Source organism: Nesoenas mayeri (genome assembly GCF_963082525.1).
Source record: "Nesoenas mayeri genome assembly, chromosome: 24".
Taxonomy (NCBI): domain Eukaryota; kingdom Metazoa; phylum Chordata; class Aves; order Columbiformes; family Columbidae; genus Nesoenas; species Nesoenas mayeri.
Genome location: NC_137546.1, coordinates 4,454,474 through 4,472,601, shown reverse-complemented (window position 1 = coordinate 4,472,601; position 18,128 = coordinate 4,454,474). Strand labels below are relative to the sequence as shown.

The 18,128-nt window shown below is 45.0% G+C and overlaps 1 protein-coding gene across 1 annotated transcript; it reads right to left on the bottom strand.

Annotated features, from left to right (window-relative positions):
• Nucleotides 1–14,019: 14,019 nt before the first annotated feature.
• Nucleotides 14,020–17,129, bottom strand: LOC308049331 (arylacetamide deacetylase-like 4; the record flags this gene model as incomplete). Its single annotated transcript, XM_080358909.1, has 4 exons — nt 14,020–14,794; nt 15,486–15,549; nt 15,750–15,966; nt 16,962–17,129. The coding sequence occupies 4 exons, from the start codon at nt 17,127–17,129 to the stop codon at nt 14,020–14,022; spliced, it is 1,224 nt and encodes a 407-aa protein (XP_080215035.1).
• Between the last annotated feature and the right edge of the window lie 999 nt (nt 17,130–18,128).

Sequence of the window (18,128 nt, the reverse complement as noted above, 5' to 3'; positions counted from 1 at the left end):
ATCAAGCTCTGTTCAAACACTTTGAGCTCACTGTACGAAAGATGCACATAGAGGCAAAATAGTTCTATTATGATATTATTGCTTTTATAAGACATTTCCCATAGTAATATACGGTGAGCTATATCAGTGTTCTAGGAATAACATCAAAAAGGGAAGGAAGTATCAAGGAGCAAAAGAGATGTCGTGGGATGGAGTACAGACTTTCTGACAGTCTAGGGTTCCTTCGTCTCTATTAATTATACATGTGGAGCAACTTGTTAATGCATTTCTAAAGACATGTTGACAGAAGCTCAGAGCTTGATCCTGGCAGGCGCTCTTTTGAATTAATTTAACCCCAGGATCAGAAGGAGCCGGACAACATAGTTGAAGGCATTTCTATACCAACCAAAGCAGACTATTGTCCACAAACCAGATTTCCTGGGTCCGCGAGGGCGAGCGGGAGGTAACGGTACACCCTCATGGGGAGCTCGTTATCAATAATTTCTATAGAGGGCCCTGGCATTACATTTCAGGCTGATTGTCCGTGGAATATGACCAGGTATCATTCTCGATGTTATCTCTCTACCCCCTATGCAGTTTCAAAAATCATGATCAAAATACTTAATTTTACTAATGAAGTACTTGAGTCATTCAGGAGTTGTGTTTATGGTAAAATATAACATATAAGAGCCAACAGAAATAAAATCCAGTGATTAATTCTATTTTAACGGATTGCCTAGTACATGCTACAGTATTCAAATCTTACCTAGTATTTTGAAGTAAATTTGACACTATGCTTTGCAGGCACAAAACACCCACAAAGTACTCTACTTGCTGTTCATCTCCACAGCAGTGGACGTGCCAGGTTTGAAGTGCAGTTCCACTGTGGTTTTGTGAGGTTTCCTTCTTTGTGCCATCTCAGAACCTCAAACCACACGTGTGTCCTTTGCAAAAGGATGGAGAACCACCCAGCCTGAAACATCCACGGACCGAATTGTGGCACTTTCTTGGGTTTATAGATAAATAAGGTCGTAAAGAACATATACCTCAATGTGATATGGAGCTATTACAGGAGATGCTGTCATCAGCCAGCAAGGTTTTTATTGTCTTTCTTCAGAGTCACTTAGAAAATTAGACTGGAGTGGTCTGAATGAAACAAAAAGCATTACTGGAAGAGATGGCCACAGTGAGTGTCAAAACTATTACATCAGAGATACATTAGTTTGATGATTTTGCATTGCTGATTCATTCACGGGAAAGTCCCTCACAAAGCATCTAAATGTCACCGTGGGTGTCTCAAATACTTGGAGTTCTTAAAACAACCAAATGACTTGAGCAAACACTTTCTAAAGTAAATACTGACTCAGAGCGTGCAGCTTGTGATATCCCAAGGAACCTGACTGCCACGGAGGCACCCCGAGGTTCATTTAAGGGACAACAGGGTCCAAAACAACTTTGATTAAACCGGTGTGAAACAGGGTTTTAGCACTCCAAAAGTGACCTGAATACAGTTTCGAATATCAGTTGAGGAAAATTATAAAGGGGCAGCAACTAGTACAACAGGATGGAGGGGAGGTGGTGGCTCCAGATGGCAGTGGCTTGGCTTGTAACTCCAAGAGATCCGTGACAAAGGACAGAGTCTCAATGAGAGTCCCGTTTTTATAGCCTGATCAGATCTGACTGTGGGCATTCCAGAAGCTTCTCTGCACCCCCACACTGGCTGTGGGTGCCCCCGAAGCTTCCAAACATCCCCCACACTGGCCGCGGGTGCCCAGGGGCTCCCTGGCGCTTCAGCGCTCCCTTCTCTTAACAACCCTGGCCAGGGGGCTGTGGGGCCAAACAAAAGAAGCTGTTGGTCTCAAATAGCAGAGAGAGAGGGAGATGTGTCTACTCCTTCCATGATGAAGGAGGGAGGGGGAGAGAGGGGGGTTTGCATCCTGCCGCACCGACCATGAAGTGCTGAGCACCTGCTGCCTGATGGCACAAAAATGGAGCCATCCAAATAATTTCAGTATGTCTGAAAATCCTACATCTTAAGTCTAGTATTACCTCTTTACCTGAAGACCAGATCCCTTGTATAAGATGAGTTCCTGTGGAGAAAAAAGTTTAAAAATATGAGCTGAGACATTATAGATGTTACTAATGTTATGGCTTTGGATTTTGTTGGTTTAGTGAGTTCTTTTGCCTCTTCCTTTTCCTTTCCGTGCTGTTCAGAAATACCCTGAACCACTATGAAGGTTAAAGCTTTATCCACCAAGATATATCCTCTCCAGGCACAATGCAGCTAATCCATCGCCCAAACAATCCTGCAGTATTAAGCCTGTAGTTTATGCTTGTTGCTATAATAGAATTTATGGAATTGACCAGGCTTATTTTTTTCCCTATTTACTCTATAAAAACAGGCTTCTAAATAATCTTTAAGAGCAATCTCATCAGTGACACTTGTTGCTGTAAAAAACCACTCAAGTTTCTGTCATTCAAGTTGGTTTGGTCAATCTAAGCTACGCGATGGTTCTTTTATTCCTTGATTTGTTGGCACAACCATGGAAATTGCTCGAGAGTTTGCGGGGTGTGTGATTGTATAGGAGAAGGATTGGAGAAAAGCACCATTTTAGCTGTGTGGACCCTTTTAAAGGTTTGCTGCTCTAATTAAAGCTCTTTTTGTGAATCCCAACTCTCTAAGAGTTTTTACAGGAAAAGCTTGGGTACTACTCACAGAAACACTTGCAAAAAAGAGGAAAGGATGGAAATACATGTTCTAAACCTGAACAACTAGTCAAGATCTGCTAATGGCCTGCGGGCATTGGGAATGACGTCTTTCTTATGGCGTTGGAAATCGGTAGATGCCACAATCCACAGAGTGAGATACAACAGGAATGGATTTATCAGAGGTTTCAGGTGGGCTGCAAAAAAAAATGTGATTTATTACCTAGTCAATATTACTGATGATTAAAGAGGTGCCCACACCACAGACAGCATCGCTGCAGCTTCTTCCTTCACACTGAGGCTGCACTTGACTTTAAAGAGTTAATGTTCTCTTACTCCTCCTTTTTCTCCCTTCTTTTTCCCTCTGCCACTGGCTCAGAGCTCTGCCTTTCATCTGAAGGGCACAGCACACTGAGCGGCGTTCACATGATACCAATGACAGCAGCCCGATAAGCCTATTTCTGACAGTGTGGCAAATTACTATTATGAAATCCCCGTACATTTGATTGCAGAGTGACTTTCAGAAGGGATCACACACAGCAAGGTTATGAAAGGCTCCGTGTTTACCACAGTAATGCTGACCGTACTGGAAAATAATATTGGGAGCTCTTTAAATAAAGAAAAGCTTGGGAGATTCCAAATTCATGGAACATTTGGCTGAGTGTGAAAGGGAAAAAATTATCAGCAAAAATCATAGGCTTTTTTTAATTTTGGTGAAATGTGCTTGCTAGAGATGTGCTCAAAAGGCATCACCCACATGAGACTGTGCGTCCCCTCTCACATTGTCCCTTTTCGGAGGTTACGGGTGTTTCACCTCTGCAGAACCACCTGCCCATCCCAGTCGAAGGCAGAGCATCTCCTGGGGTCATACAGGGCCCAGGTTAAAAGGAGAACAAGGTTCAAATAAAACATTATCACAAAAGTAGAAGTAGGAGGAGAAACAGGCAATTTCCAGGCTGAGAAAGCATAGGAGATGCTGGTTTAAAAAGCGTATCTGCAAAATGCAAAATAACACCAACCTACCTGCTGACTTACTGTCAGCATCCCAGGCTGTGTTCCAACATGGACATAGATTGTGCTCTGGATTTAGGAATGTTAACAGTTTCTCTGCCCTTCATTCAGCGAAGCAGCTGCTCTATGAGCCTTGGCTGCCTTTGCTCGGGCAAAGGTGTTTGCCCCAGCAGGTAAAATTACATGTGTGGCCATTTCAGATTGAACTCTCTTTCTCCTGCTCACTCCCTCCCCACTAATTGAGGAACTGCTCCAATATTGGCTGAAATACACCTGAGAGCTCTAAATATGGACAGAAAACATAAAATCCCTTGAAGTTCAGGTAGAACCCCCTAGATTCGTATGAGGTTTTGACCAGCAAATGAGTAAAATTTGTTTCCAAATCCCCTAAACAACTGTAATTCCCACATTTTTAAGCTAGGGCCAAACACATGAATCTATAGATCAGTATACAAAAGGTGATGATTCCTTTTCCTAACTGTCTCCATTTTCTTGGCCAAGCAGAGCATTCACATGATGTTTATTTTGGGCTACACAGACAATACAACCCTGTTTGTCTGCTGGCTGGAATTCTAGTCCACTTTAATTACTTCTCCCAGCTGAATTAGGGAATTGATCCCTTAGTTTAGCAAGTGGAGACCTGCAGGGTGTTCTTGTGTTCTGCCTCTATTGCAATAGACATATATTTAGCTGATGATGGAATATGGCTTCCATACGTAGGTGGCCACAGCCTGTGGTAGGTTTAGGCTGACGGACCAAGCGTCTGAGCTGAGATGTGCAGCATCAACAGCTGTCTTTTTGTAAAGGTTATTTCTTAAAGGCACGTGTTCTTGGAATTTGTTTCCTGGGTGGCGTGTTGGACTGCGGAGAGGCCAAGTGTCTAAATAACCTCTTCAAACATGCGTTTTGCGCTTCACTTTAAGACCTGAAGGCAGTTGTCTCTGACATCAAACTTGTGACGGCAAAAGCTGTGGGTAGTTGTTGTATTTCCGTATCTGTGACAGGGGAAGAAATGACAAATTTGAGATCTTTTTGCATGTCTCACAGAGACTTTGATAAATTAGACTTCTACCTCTGGCTTCAATGGGGCCAGAATGATTTTGGAGGAGAGAAACGCTGATGCTGAAGCTGGTAATGCTGTGCTGCTGTGTACAAGCTGGGAGGATGGGTGCCGGTACTGCTTGACCTACCACTGCTGTTAACTGCGTTAAGTGCAGAGAAATTGTCCAATCTCAGCTGTACAGCATGTGGCACAATCTGCAAAACCCACCAAAAAGTCGATCTCCATGACCTGTAGCTGGACTGCCACAAATATGTAGATTTTCCACTTAAAAGTTGCTGTGTTCCTATTGCTGAACTCACATCCATGACTTGTCTGCAGAACCACCCGTGTCCACATCGATAGCAGCACATGCTTGCTTGGATAACTGAGCACAGATGATCTGCAGTTGGTATCTTTTGCTAGAACGTTTTGTGATCACTTGTGGAAAGCCCCAACATTTTGGGAAGAGGGAACCGGGGTATCCAGCTTGCACAATGGGACTCTGCCCTGAAACCAGAGAAAAACCATTTGGTGCCACCATAGCCTCATGGTGACAATTCTTGGTGTCAAGGTTGAGCCTGACTAATTGGACAGGGTGGGATTTAATCTATAAAGAAAAAAGGGAGGGAGAAGAATGTCCCCCAGAACTTTGAAGTGCAAATGGATGAGCGGATACAAGAAAAGGGGCATTTCTTGTGAGTCACCACAGTCTAGAAATAGAATTATCTGTAATCCCAGGAGTTGCAGTTCTAAGAACTGAGTATTAACAGCCTGACCATAGGTCTTTTGCAGACAGCTGGAAATCTTTCCACTGTTTTCAGTTTACTGTGGGCCATATTGTACATAATGCATCTCACGCTGTAGAATTTGTAATTCCCCCAGCAATATAATCCGCGTCCATGCTGTGTTATATATGTTATGATGCCTTTTCCAGCAGAGTTTAAGGACCCATGATGATAACTGCTACTTTCACAGCAAATTTTTGCTTCGATAGTTAAACTTAGTCCTACAGTGGCTAATATCACGGTAAGTCTGCATGTCAATATTTATATAGACAATCCTGGCATAGGATTTCCATCAGATACGTGAAAATAAGGAAATAATTACCATTGCAGGATTCTAAAGGGACAACAATAATCGTCAATAGCAGGTCTCCTTAAAATAGGCCTTAAAAAGGGCTGGAAGTTTGCTGTGACTCAATACGTTTTAAGGCAAGAAAAACATTATTTTAACTATGAAGCTGGCAAATTCTCCCGCTTTCATTCCGCACTGGTAATCTCTGTAAAAGACATGATTTAAAAGCTGCTATTTCGCACTGTCTGAAGCTAAATACAAATCTGAATAAAATTAGAGCGCTCTGAATAAATTCCCCTGCGCCGGCTGTCCTGGCTGGAGGCAGAAGCAGATGCCTGTGATCAAGTAGCACCATAAGCCAGAGCTGCATTCACCTTACAAAAACAGGAAATTTATTCCAGCTTGGAAACAAGCTGGTCCATTATTTCAGGGGGTTGGTGCCAGTGTGTACTTTTTAAAAGGCCATGTGAAACCTCACAGGCATTTTTGACATTAATGGCTTTGGTATTTGGGGGCTTGAGAGTCCTCGCTTTGTGTTCACATTTAAACTTTGAACACCTTAGGTCTGTCACCAGCTCGCTGGAAGGTGCTATTTTGATTTTCTTCATTAGCAGCTTTGAAAAGGGAAAAAAAAAAAGGCACATTTCTCATTTCATATTAATTGGAACATATTTTCCCCTGTAGCAGTTTGCTGATTATGAGATTTCAGTGCCGCTGACTGAGGTGGCTTTGCAAATAGTCGCTATAAATAGAAAATAAGAAGCCGTGTCTGTGAAATGACCAGCGAGAGAAAAGAGTCGTTAATCGGGGAAGCAGGTACAGACCAACAACCCCGATCATGTAAATGCAGGCTGACAATCCTGTCTGCACAGTCAAGCAGAACAGTTCGGTCTACGCAAACATTTTGTGGGAAGAAAGTTTAGTCGAGTGTTGAAAATATGGAAATAGGGATCAAAACGCCTGTGTTGTTCCTCCGACTCTGCAGGCGAACCGCCCTGTCTCCGTGTATTTAATCATCCACAAAGGGCTGGTTTCCCCCTGAAAACTGGGGGGGGCAGCGTTTCTTGGATATAGGAGTGTCTTCAAAAATGGCATCATGGGGTGTGAAAGGTGGAAGCGGCCAGGGTGTACATCACATGAATTTGTGTGATGGTAGAGATGGTTCATGTTAGAGCACTGCAGGTCATTTTGGGCTGGCTTGCGTCGACATCTACTACACGGATCCTGTAGTAAGTGCATTGACTATTTCCAGGGAAAAAAAGTATTCATGAAGGAGAGCGAGAGCTGTTGCTGCCTTGTCTGTCAGTCGTGTGCCATTTAACAACTACCTGTGCATAAAATCAAGCACAGTTTACCTTCCACCCTGCCCTGACCTCATTTCTACTGTAGGAGAAATAAAGAACAGTAGCGATGGCACTTTTGTCTCCAGGGAATTCAAAATATTGGGAAAAGCTACATCCTTTAAAGAGAGATATGGTGCAGAAATTTTGACTCTGTAGAAAACAGAGGGTGCTTATCTCCTTAAATCGGAGAGGGGGACGAGAGCGCCAGCAGCCCTCTGGTTAGCCTGGGATTTCTGCGGTACCCAGGGGTGGTGGGGCTGTCACAGGCCGGGTGACAGCTCCTCAGGAGCCCTTCTTAGTGCCAGAGAAGCCACAGCACCCTGGTGTGGGACTCAGGGCCAACGGAACCAGAGCAAATCCTGCCACCTGCTGCTTCCCTGCGCGGCTGCACTGCCCGTGTTTGCCTTGTGGACCGAGCCTTGGTCTGCCCTAACCTGCTCGAGATCTTACCGAGGTTGTGCTCACCAGTGAGATTCCTGCAGTAAAGCCTAAAGCACTTGAGAGGTTAGATTAAGTGATTTCCTTTCAATACTTACTCTATTTCAATGTTTATTATTTAAATAGCAGTAACGAGAATTGTCCATGCGGTATGCAGTGATATACATGGTGATGAAGTCCACACCTGTTTTACAAAAGCAAATACTTGGATTGTGCTAAGTATATATTTAAAAGTAAAATTACTGACAACACAATATCAGGAATATTGATGGAAAGCGGCCTGCCTGGTGAGACCATTGACGTAACTAAGGGTCCTTTCAAAGCTCAAGCATTTGGGGGAACAGGAGAAAAATGCAGCCTTGCTTGTACGAACCAGGGGATTTTTATAGCGTTCCTCTAGATACCTCAAAGCAAAGAGTTGAAATTAGAAAGCTGGCTCTGTGGGCAGTTATCAACAACCAGCATGTGCAAAGCCGTAGCTTCTGCATCACTGTAGGGATTCAAAATCGCTTTATTTTAAATGTTTAAAATCCAAGATTTTCCCCGTATTGGCTGCTGGGCTGAGACACTCAAGAAGCTTAATCAATGCCTCTAAGCCTCTTCTCCATAAGCACTTTTCTGTGTGGCAGGAGCGTTCCCCACCTCGAGGTGAACTAAGGAGGACAAGGCTCTGAGCTTCCATGGCAGCTGAAGCTGAAATGCTGATATAAAGGATGTCGGCGCTGCCCGGGCAGAATGTCGGTGTATGAAACGTAGGGGAGGTTTGGGCAGCATTCCTCAGGGATCCTTTGCTGCTGCGCAGGCCAACCGCTGTCAAGGACAAGGGCTCCCACCAGGTCAATGTTCTCTTTATGTAGAGTGCTAACTAAATTTAGTGTTAAATCTGCTGTGAAAATTTACAGCTTGTAATATTTACCTGACAGGCGTCCAGACCCTCTTGTCCAAATATACAGTTCCTTAAATTAGACACAAAATATGTCATGAGGCAGCAGCCTAAATTACATATTTACAGCACTGAAGCAGGTAAGTACATATTTATGCAGCCAATCCCGAGTGCTTAGTTTAAAAAAATGGACTGGTTTGTTCAATGTATTTTTTAAATCCCAACAGAGTATTTAAACGATTGTAGGTCTGGGAGCACTCTGGGCCAGGGGCTGTCTTTGTATTGTCTGTTTACAGCTGAGTTCTGCGCAACGAGGCTGACGTCCTTAGAGGGTTTTGCAATTTGAAAGAGTAAAAGTATGTGACATTAAAGAGCATCTTCCTATAAAATGCTGTGCCTAGAGATTTTTTCCTTCTTAGCAAATGCTATTGCCGCAAAAGAAATAGAATGTTATTTGTATAACAATTTCCTATGGGTCATCATTACATAGAACTCAGGTCCTTCCATACACAGAATCACAGAATCCCAGAATGTCAGGGGTTGGAAGGGACCTGGAAAGCTCATCCAGTGCAATCCCCTCATGGAGCAGGAACACCCAGATGAGGTTACACAGGAAGGTGTCCAGGCGGGTTGGAATGTCTGCACAGAAGGAGACTCCACAACCCCCCTGGGCAGCCTGGGCCAGGCTCTGCCACCCTCACCAGGAAGAAGTTTCTTCTCAAGTTTAAGTGGAACCTCTTGTGTTCCAGTTTGAACCCATTGCCCCTTGTCCTGTCCCTGGTTGTCACCAGAAGAGCCTGGCTCCATCCTCCTGACACTCACCCTTTAGATATCTGTAAACATTAATGAGTCCCCCCTCAGTGTCCTCTTGTCCAGCTCCAGAGCCCCAGCTCCCTCAGCCTTTCCTCACACGGGAGATGCTCCACTCCCTGCAGCATCTTGGTGGCTGCGCTGGACTCTCTCCAGCAGTTCCCTGTGCTGCTGGAACTGAGGGGCCACAACTGGACACAAGATTCCAGGTGTGGTCTCCCCAGGGCAGAGCAGAGGGGCAGAAGAACCTCTCTGACCTACTGACCACCCTTCTTCTAATACCCAGAGTAAATGCCTCCGTCCCTGCAACTGCAAAATTATTTCCTTTATTCTCTATACCAACCAGCTTGGGAGCTACCTCACAGTTACATATAGAAAAACATAATTCCATTCTGCAGCAGTTCTTTAATATCCCAACCTTGCTCCTTTGCGAAGTAATTCCCACAAATAGCCTTTGGAACTTGTGTAGATCTTAAGTCACGAGGAAACAAGACACAAACAAAAAGAATGGAGGGAATGGCTTTGTCAAAGGCAGCTCATCACACAGATCAGGTTCGTGACGTGCTGCTGCGCTTCTGCCCCCTTTAGCTGCTCTTGAAGACAAGTGGCTCCTTTGAAATGTGAGCGTGGATTATAGAGTGAGTACGAGGTTTCTGGGACGTTTACGCACCCTTTGTTGGGGTGAGTAAGCAGGATCGACCCCTGCTTAATGGTTAACTTAGGCATATTGAGACTGGTGGGACTCTGCCCCTACACAATCCTCCGTGTCCCTGCAAGGGACATCAGTGCAGTAAGAATTTGGACCTTCTGTCAGCATTCTTTATGTAGATTGTTCACATACTTTATTGAATGAGTAACATATTGGGGTGGCCTATCCAGTAGAATAAAGGCCACCTACAGCTATTTCTTTCAGGTAATGTAAGGTCAGCCAACGCAATTCACTTTGCAGCTTATCTACTATTAAGTGCCATTCGGTGTGTGCAGCCAAGGGCAATCAAGGTCTGCTCGTTCACCGCGCTGGGAGAAGCCTTGGTTCACCTTGTCCCTACTTATGCAGCCATTTCTTATATTTACTTTACTCTTGGATGTTTCAGACGTATTATGGAGTAGCACAAGTTTCTTTTCTCCTCTTTCATTAAAGAAATGTTTAGCAAGCTGTGTAAAAATGAAAGAAACAACTAAGGATAAATCAATTAAGAGATTTATATCCTTTCTGGTTCAATCCCACCCTGGTTTGTTTTTTCTTACGGCAACGATTCATTGACTGGAAACCAAGAGATGAAAATTTTGTTCTCAGTGATTTAATATCTTTTGAAATATTCCCAGAATGGAACCCAGCAACTCCGCCTATATAACCCAGTTCTCATTTATTCCGCGTGGAATAGGTCACTCTCATATATAGCAGTAACAAGCTATATTAAGTAGTACTTAAGATCACCCTAAGCAGTTTACGCAGAGGCTTCCCTTGGCTTCCTGGCTCTCACCAGTTCACTGACGGCTTCCAGATATTTCTGACCCCCTTCGTAGTCCAGGATCCTGTTGGTGCTCGTGGGAAGGCGTCCCCGGCTGGAAGGGACGTACCGAGTTTTGGTTGGATGTTTCAGTTGCCAAATATCAAAAGGAGAAATGGGTGGGCGTTGGTAGGAGACGGTGTAGACACTGTTCATCACTCCAGCTTCCTTCTTGTACCATTTTGTCATCAGGTACTCAAGGAGGCCATAGTTGGTGGGTGGTTCTGAGACAGGAAATGATTAAATGTTAGAAAAATGATAGAATTAAATTTTTGGTCCTAGTGTTTTTACTCCACAGTTGCCATATGGAATATTTGTACTGACAGCACATTAAGGACAACACTGGTCATTTTATTCCCAGGGCATGTATGTCTACCCTCTGCCTGGAAGGGAGAATCACTGTTAGATATCGATAGAACAGCAGTAATGCCATAAATGTAAGGAGTCCTGATTCTTCATAGTCTCTCTGGTGGATATTTTAAAAGTTAACAGAGCTGTACGTGTCACTTAAATTGGGAAACATAGTACGACTGTGTGAATTCCCCCGCTGGTTGTATCTCACAGCTCTCCTCGTTTCAGCTGTGTCCTGCACTGCTGCATGGGGGAGAGAAATCTGTTCAGTGCTTGCTATGGTCATTAAGTATTGTTGTATGGATAACATATCCGCTTCATCAATCTGAAAAATAAGCTACTGATTGGGTGGGAAAGTAGCCAAAATGCACCGCAAGACCCATTTTTAGAATTAAAACCGAAGGAGGTTCCTGGCTCTGAGTCTACATATTGACCACTGCACCACGTTCCATCCCTTTGAATTAATAATGCCCAAACCTACCAATAATGGGGAAATCTGATTTCTGAGGAATCCAGGAGAGCCTGCGTCCATTCCAGGTGCGGAGGGGAGGCAGCACAGGGTTATAACCGTGTCTGTTGTATTTATCATCATACTCCGATACTAAATATCGGCTTCTTGGTTCATCATGATGAGGGAAGAGGTACTGTAGTGGCAGGCCCTGAAAGGAGACGTAGATGAAACCCTGCTGATTGTCTTTCCATCCAGCATTGAGATGGCTCGACATGCTTTTGAGTCACACTGTGCTACCAGTGATACCACAAAATGACAGTACGTATATTACTTGTAATTGAATCCCTGAAAATAAGACCATTTGCATTTCAAGTAAAATAATTTTCCGGTTAAATTAAGTACCTACATCTGTATGTCATGAGATCTGATTAGTCTGATTTCAACACATGCATCAAGGGTTTGCAGATACATTTAGGAAGGCTGCGAATGAAAAGCCGATTGTCTTGCGCTGCTTAAGTGTTTCAGTGTGCACTAGCACTATATAGTCTGTCCATCAGGAGAGAATGACAAGAATATTTGGGCGTGGAGAGGCACCTCGGAGAAAGGGACATTCTAGCAGGTGTTACTTGTGGGAAATATGATTGAAGTATTAGTCAAGGATCATTGCTGTTCGGAATGCCGGCACACACAGCCCTACATTGGAAATTCCCTTTACTTGCCTCGTATTTCTCGGCCAGGGTTCTCCTCAGCAATTGGTCTGGTTTGTGATCTGGGAAAGAAACGAAGTCTGTGCTGTAGATGCTGCTGCCAGGTTTCTCAGTGGATTTCACCAACTGGAAAGATACACAACACTTAGTAGAGCTGAGGGAATCTGAGAATTACAGCAGCTCTGTTCCAGTGCTGCTTCCTTCATCTACGCATTTAAAAAGCACTTATTTGGACACAAGTCTGTACTATGTACTCTTTCTCAGATGGTAAAGTCAGCTGGTGCAATTGTAAAAGACTGGATTGACTCCTTGCTGTAAATATAAGATACTGTACAGCCCTTGAAAAATTAGTCATGGTTTGGTGTTCAATACTTACACCTGAACTAGCACCTAAAACAAGTCATTCTAGCATAGCCAGGAGGATTTGCCCCGACAGCTCCAATATTGAACATAACTGGCATGTTTTGACAAAGTTAAATGTCTAATGGTGATAATTTGCTCAGCTCTTAATTAGGGCTTGTGATCTGTCGACCAGCTCTGCTAGCAAAGATGCTCTTGTTTATAGAAGCAAATGAAACCAATAGCCAAATAATTAAAGATCCTCTGATATAACTAATAATAAGTATTAAGTTATGGAAGGGGTAATGGAGCCTATCTTGTATAATGTTATAACATTATTAAGTTGTGTATATTGTTATATGTAAGTTGTACAGCAGTCTGAAGGGATTGCCATAAAAAGTGCTATAGTATTTTTAATTGGCTGTGGTTATGTTCGCTGTGAATGGCACAATAAAACCCACGCTCGGGCGTTGCTTCTGTCCTGGCTTAGAGAAGAATAGCAGATCATTAACAAAATGAATGAATGTAGGCTAAGCAAGATGCTCATCCTTCTCCTTTTATCAGCCTTCCAAGACAAGCCTGGCCTCTGTTACGGCTGCAGCAGGATGCTGCCTCCAGAGCACTGATTCTGACCCGCTCCACTCTCTCACATATTTTCCCTGCTCTTACCCGTGCCCTGTCTTCCACCCAGTTTCCAATGAGAACTTTAGTAGAGTATTTGGGTTTAACTTTCCACCAGTTCTCTCCATCCATATTTCCTTGTCTCACCAGCACTACCCCCCCTGGTTGTTGGAACGGTGTGCTGAGAACCACGGGTGATGCGTGGAACTGCTTGGCCATAGAACCATCTGTTCATTGTCCCCATGGCGACTGTTGTTCCATCAACCACATTCTAGGCTGCATCACATTCACTCTTGAGCAAAACAATGGTTCCTAACCCACTCAAGTCAGCGGGGCTTTTTTCTCTAATAGGTTTCAGAATCAGAGCGCAAAGTATGTCTTGAAATGTTATGATATCAGTGGTACTCTCTCTGTGCAAACACACCACACATACCTGCACAACACACAGTCTCTCTTCACACAGACGCGTTTTATTTTAAACAAGTGGGACAAACCAGGATGTCCATTCAAAACAATATAATTCTTTATTGACATAGCTAAAGGCTAAGGGCTTGCAGCATGGTACAAGCTTGTAAAAGCTTTGCATATTCCATGTTCCAACTAACAGCTGGAATAAGGTTCTGATGAGCCTTGGTTATCTTTGATTATGGCTGCCCTTGATTGACTACCCATCACCTGATATTAAATATCCTAAAAAGATATTTTTCTAGATTGAGGCATGAACAGACTCGTGGAATCTAAGGTGTTTGTTTACTATAAGCTTTTTAGGAAGTTAACAACGCTGTCCAATCCCCTTTTCCCAGATGGAAAGGAGAAACCACAATAATCATATAGGCTTATGATGCCATGGAATCCGTCCTCGAGGTGGTACCAGGTCACTGGAACACCGTTGTCCTCCAGTCTCTTCTTGTAAAGCAAGCCGTCGTCCCGCAGCACGTCGTACTCACAGGTCAGGATGAAAGACTCGGGCAGCTGGTGAACAACAGCGTCTTCAGCCAACAGTGGACACAGGTTGGGCTCACAGAACCTTTTCACTGTCTCATAAACTTCGGCTACAAAATCAGTGGGTGTAAGTGGCTTCACACCCCTGACCTTAAATTTTTCGGGGATATTATCTGGACTCACCCACTTCCTGTACTTCAGCCTCATGTCTGGAGGAATATGAGAGCCCTCCAAGACCTCTTGCATGTGCAGTGCGTGCCCGTTTAGGTACTGCAAAGCAAAGAAAGCGGCGCGTTCTCGAAATAAGAGAGGGACTCCCCGATTTTGATGATAGGATGGTAAATTGAAGTCCAGTGCCTGAAGACCTGGGTAGATCAAGATCTGAGCACGTAGTTTGGGGAGGTCTGATCTACCTGCGAGGGTCTGGCAAACAGCAGCTGCCAGATTGCCCCCAGCACTGTCCCCACAGACAACGACATTAGCAGGATCCACGCCATAGTGCTCGATATTGTTCATAAAGTGCAGGGTGGCATTGAGACAGTCTTCATACGCAGCAGGGTATTTGTGTTCAGGGGCTAAACGATACCTAATACACAAAAAGAGGCAAGTGTAAGAGAAGGAAATGTGTTAATCAGGAAATGGTACCCCATGCTGTCTTTCCAGCCCTATCATTTTGGGGTGGTTTTCTTCCAGGTTGGGATACTTGGTACCTCCTAAGCAGGCATTCCTCAGGTAGTGATTGCAGATAAGCTGTAAATTGTCTGCTCAAATACAAAGGCTCAGTAAAGTAGGATTGTCTTCTGATGAAGAGCCTGCCAGAGCCTTTGAACATTCCTTAGTCATGCTGAAATCACCCTGTGTATTCTTGACAAGATAATTCAATCATTTTGAGCCTCTGCTTCCTATGTATAAAATGAGAGTAATACAGCGTGTGATTATTCTCTCTTTTTCTATACATCACAGTTGCTTGGAGCATCTTATTACATGTCCATATGTTCAGCACAAGGAAGACTTTTTTAATCTAAGTTTTTTATTGGCTTTTATAGATTTTCTTAGCGTGCCAAATATTTCCATTTGGGTTGTTTCCGAGTGTATCGGGGCATGAACAGTTAAGAGAAGAGCTGTGAAATCTGTTATAACTATTTGCATCTTTATGGACTTCACTGAACTCTATAGAAATTTCTCTGCAAAAAATAACATCTCCAAACCCAGCGCAGCTCTGCTGTGGCACCAAAGCAACAATAATCAAACAATAGATCTGGGAAGGGTTCACTTACTGAACGGATACAACTACCGATTCGCTTTCTCTGGATATGTAGCGGCATACTTTTTCATAGGTATCTGGAAAAGAAATGACATATTTTCATTAGTGCTTTGCGATTACCCTCATTCTTGAAACAGCCAGGGAACATCATTCCAGAAAGGCATGTGTTTGTCTTCAGACTTCCTCCCAAATCACATACTAAAACCTCTTATTTCAATATTACAAAAAGATGAGTGTTCTTTCTGTATTACTACAACTCCTCCAGCAGATATCTTACCAAGACTTCCAAACATCCAACCTCCTCCATGGAAGAAGATGATTCCTCTCCTTTGCCCGTCAGAGGCAGCTTTAGGCTGATAAACCCTCACAGGAACTTTGTTAAACTGCAGATCCTGGATAAAGAGCTTTGGGTCCACCCTTAGTTTCCGGCCCTGCCGCACGTATCGGCCAAAAGTGATCTGACTGCAAAGTCCAGTCTTCTCCAAAATCCTCCCCTGTTAGAGAGAAAAGAAGTTGAAAAGTCTTGAGTACAACGGATTTACTGAGCAAAATCAAGAGGCTTCATTTCCCAGTGATCTTGCAAACTAGAACATAAATCTGATGTAAGAAGTGAACAAACAAGTAGCTGGGAACCAAATTAATTAATGGAATCAAACAAATAAACCATTACAGTTCAGCTGCTAAACAAGATCCCAATTTTAAATGCCCAATGAGAGTCTGTCTTTATCCATTCCCTTGTTGTCACCTGCTAGTGGGGTTCAGGAGAGCTGGGTTGCTTTGTCAGGGAATTTCAAGAGGATGCAAATGGTGTAAGAAACAGTGTGGAGGAAAAGAAGGTCTGTGTGATAGCAAAGGTGATGTTGTGGCTAAAGGAGAAAACCGAAGATTTAAATTAAAAGATAGAGCAAGTGACAGAGGAAGAGTTCAGGCGAGCTCTAATGCTGTTTATGCAATGCTGGAAAAGGGAGTCCAGGGATTAAGTAAAGCAGCCCTAACCGGCTTTGGTACCACGAACGTCAGCCGTGGCAGGAGCAGTTGAAGAGCTGCAGTTTTCCTTGTGCAAGGTGACTTCGCCTCAAGGTGAGGGCTCTTACCAGAGATAAGAGCAGCTCAGCTCTGAATTCGAGACTTAAACCAACACCGCGGGCTGGCAATATCTGTTAATGAGCCCCTCGCTACTTCTGAACGTAAAATGAGTTTTGCCCAAGATATGAGCAAGGTCCGCCGGAGCGCTCCCCCCATGATGCGCAGCCCCACGCATCCCATGAGATGCGGGGGCGTGCGGATCATCACCCAGTCTCCTTCCTTTTTTTGCTTTCCAGCGCGGTTCGCGGTTTGATGCATCGGGCGGGGGGTGCCTGCCCACCCTCACCGCGGGGGGACCCCGGCGGGGCCGGACCTGCGGAACCGTGTATCCCCCACCCCCGGCTCGGCTGGAAACACCCTCCCGCCCGCCGAAACCATCAGCGCGCCGGAGGGCGCGACTCACCAGGGCCGCGGTGCCGAGGAGGACCGCCAGGACCAGGCGCAGCTTGGCGGGCTGGTTCACCCCGGGCGGGATGTCGTAGCTGGGGAGGCCGAGGAGCACGGCGGCCAGCGCCGCCGCCAGCGCTGCCAGGGGCAGGAGCAGCAGCAGCAGCGCGGGCAGCAGCGCCATGGCCCGGCGGCCGCCCCGCGGGGCTCCCGGGGGCTCCCCGGCCCGCGGCGGGGCCCGGCAGCGTCCGCCCGCCCGGCCCCCTCCGCGCCGCGACCGCGGCCTCGGCCGGCGGCGTCACGGGCCGTTTGTGACAGCTCTGCAAAGCCGCCGCAGGGGTCATGGTGCGGGCGGCCCCGAGCCCCGGGGGGAGGCCGCGCTGGCGGCTTGAGGAGCGGTGTAATCTCGGTTCAAGGAGGCAGAGCGTGACCTGCGCCCATCGCCGCGTCCTGCGGGGGATCCGGGGGGGTCCCCGGTGCTGCCGTTTGAAAGGAGCCGGAAAAGCCGCAGCGCCGGGGGGTTGCCAGGGCACCCGCGTTCCTGATGGATTCGTCTTCTCATCGCCGGGAGCGTGTCGTCTGTCCTTAAATGCAGGGATTCTTTGTCTAAGGACAGGTGAAGCCTTTGCAGTCTGAAATCTAAACGGAAGACAGCACCTGTTTTTGTAAAAAAATCTGATTTCCTCAGTCTTGGGATTACTTTTTTTCCTTAGGATTTTAATGTCATCAATCTTACTATTTCGTGTATGCTCAGTACTAGTTTTCCTTGCTTCCATCAGCCGGGTGTAATGAAGCATCATGTCAAGGAATACAGTGCCCTGTCCTGTAAAGAAAACTCAAAATATGGAGAAATATCACAGCATGAATTCTAAAAAACAAAAAGAATATTATCAGGGTACCTCTCTTAGAAAGAACTTAAAAACATTTTGATTCCTATTTTTTGTGTCTTTGAGGTAAACCTTCCAGTACACACAGATCAAGAGCCCAGTTCACTCACTGTCTTTCTAAAACCTGACCTAAGTGTTTGCTCTCTACCAGTATCTCTTGCCTTGAGCTTCAACGAGCATAATGGAGACACTGCAAATTAAGCAGGAGTTTGCAGAGCTATGGTTATTCCAAAACCAGGACAGCCCTTCCTTGCCTCCAGCAAGGTGTCCCAAATTAACTCGGGCCTCCTACAGCT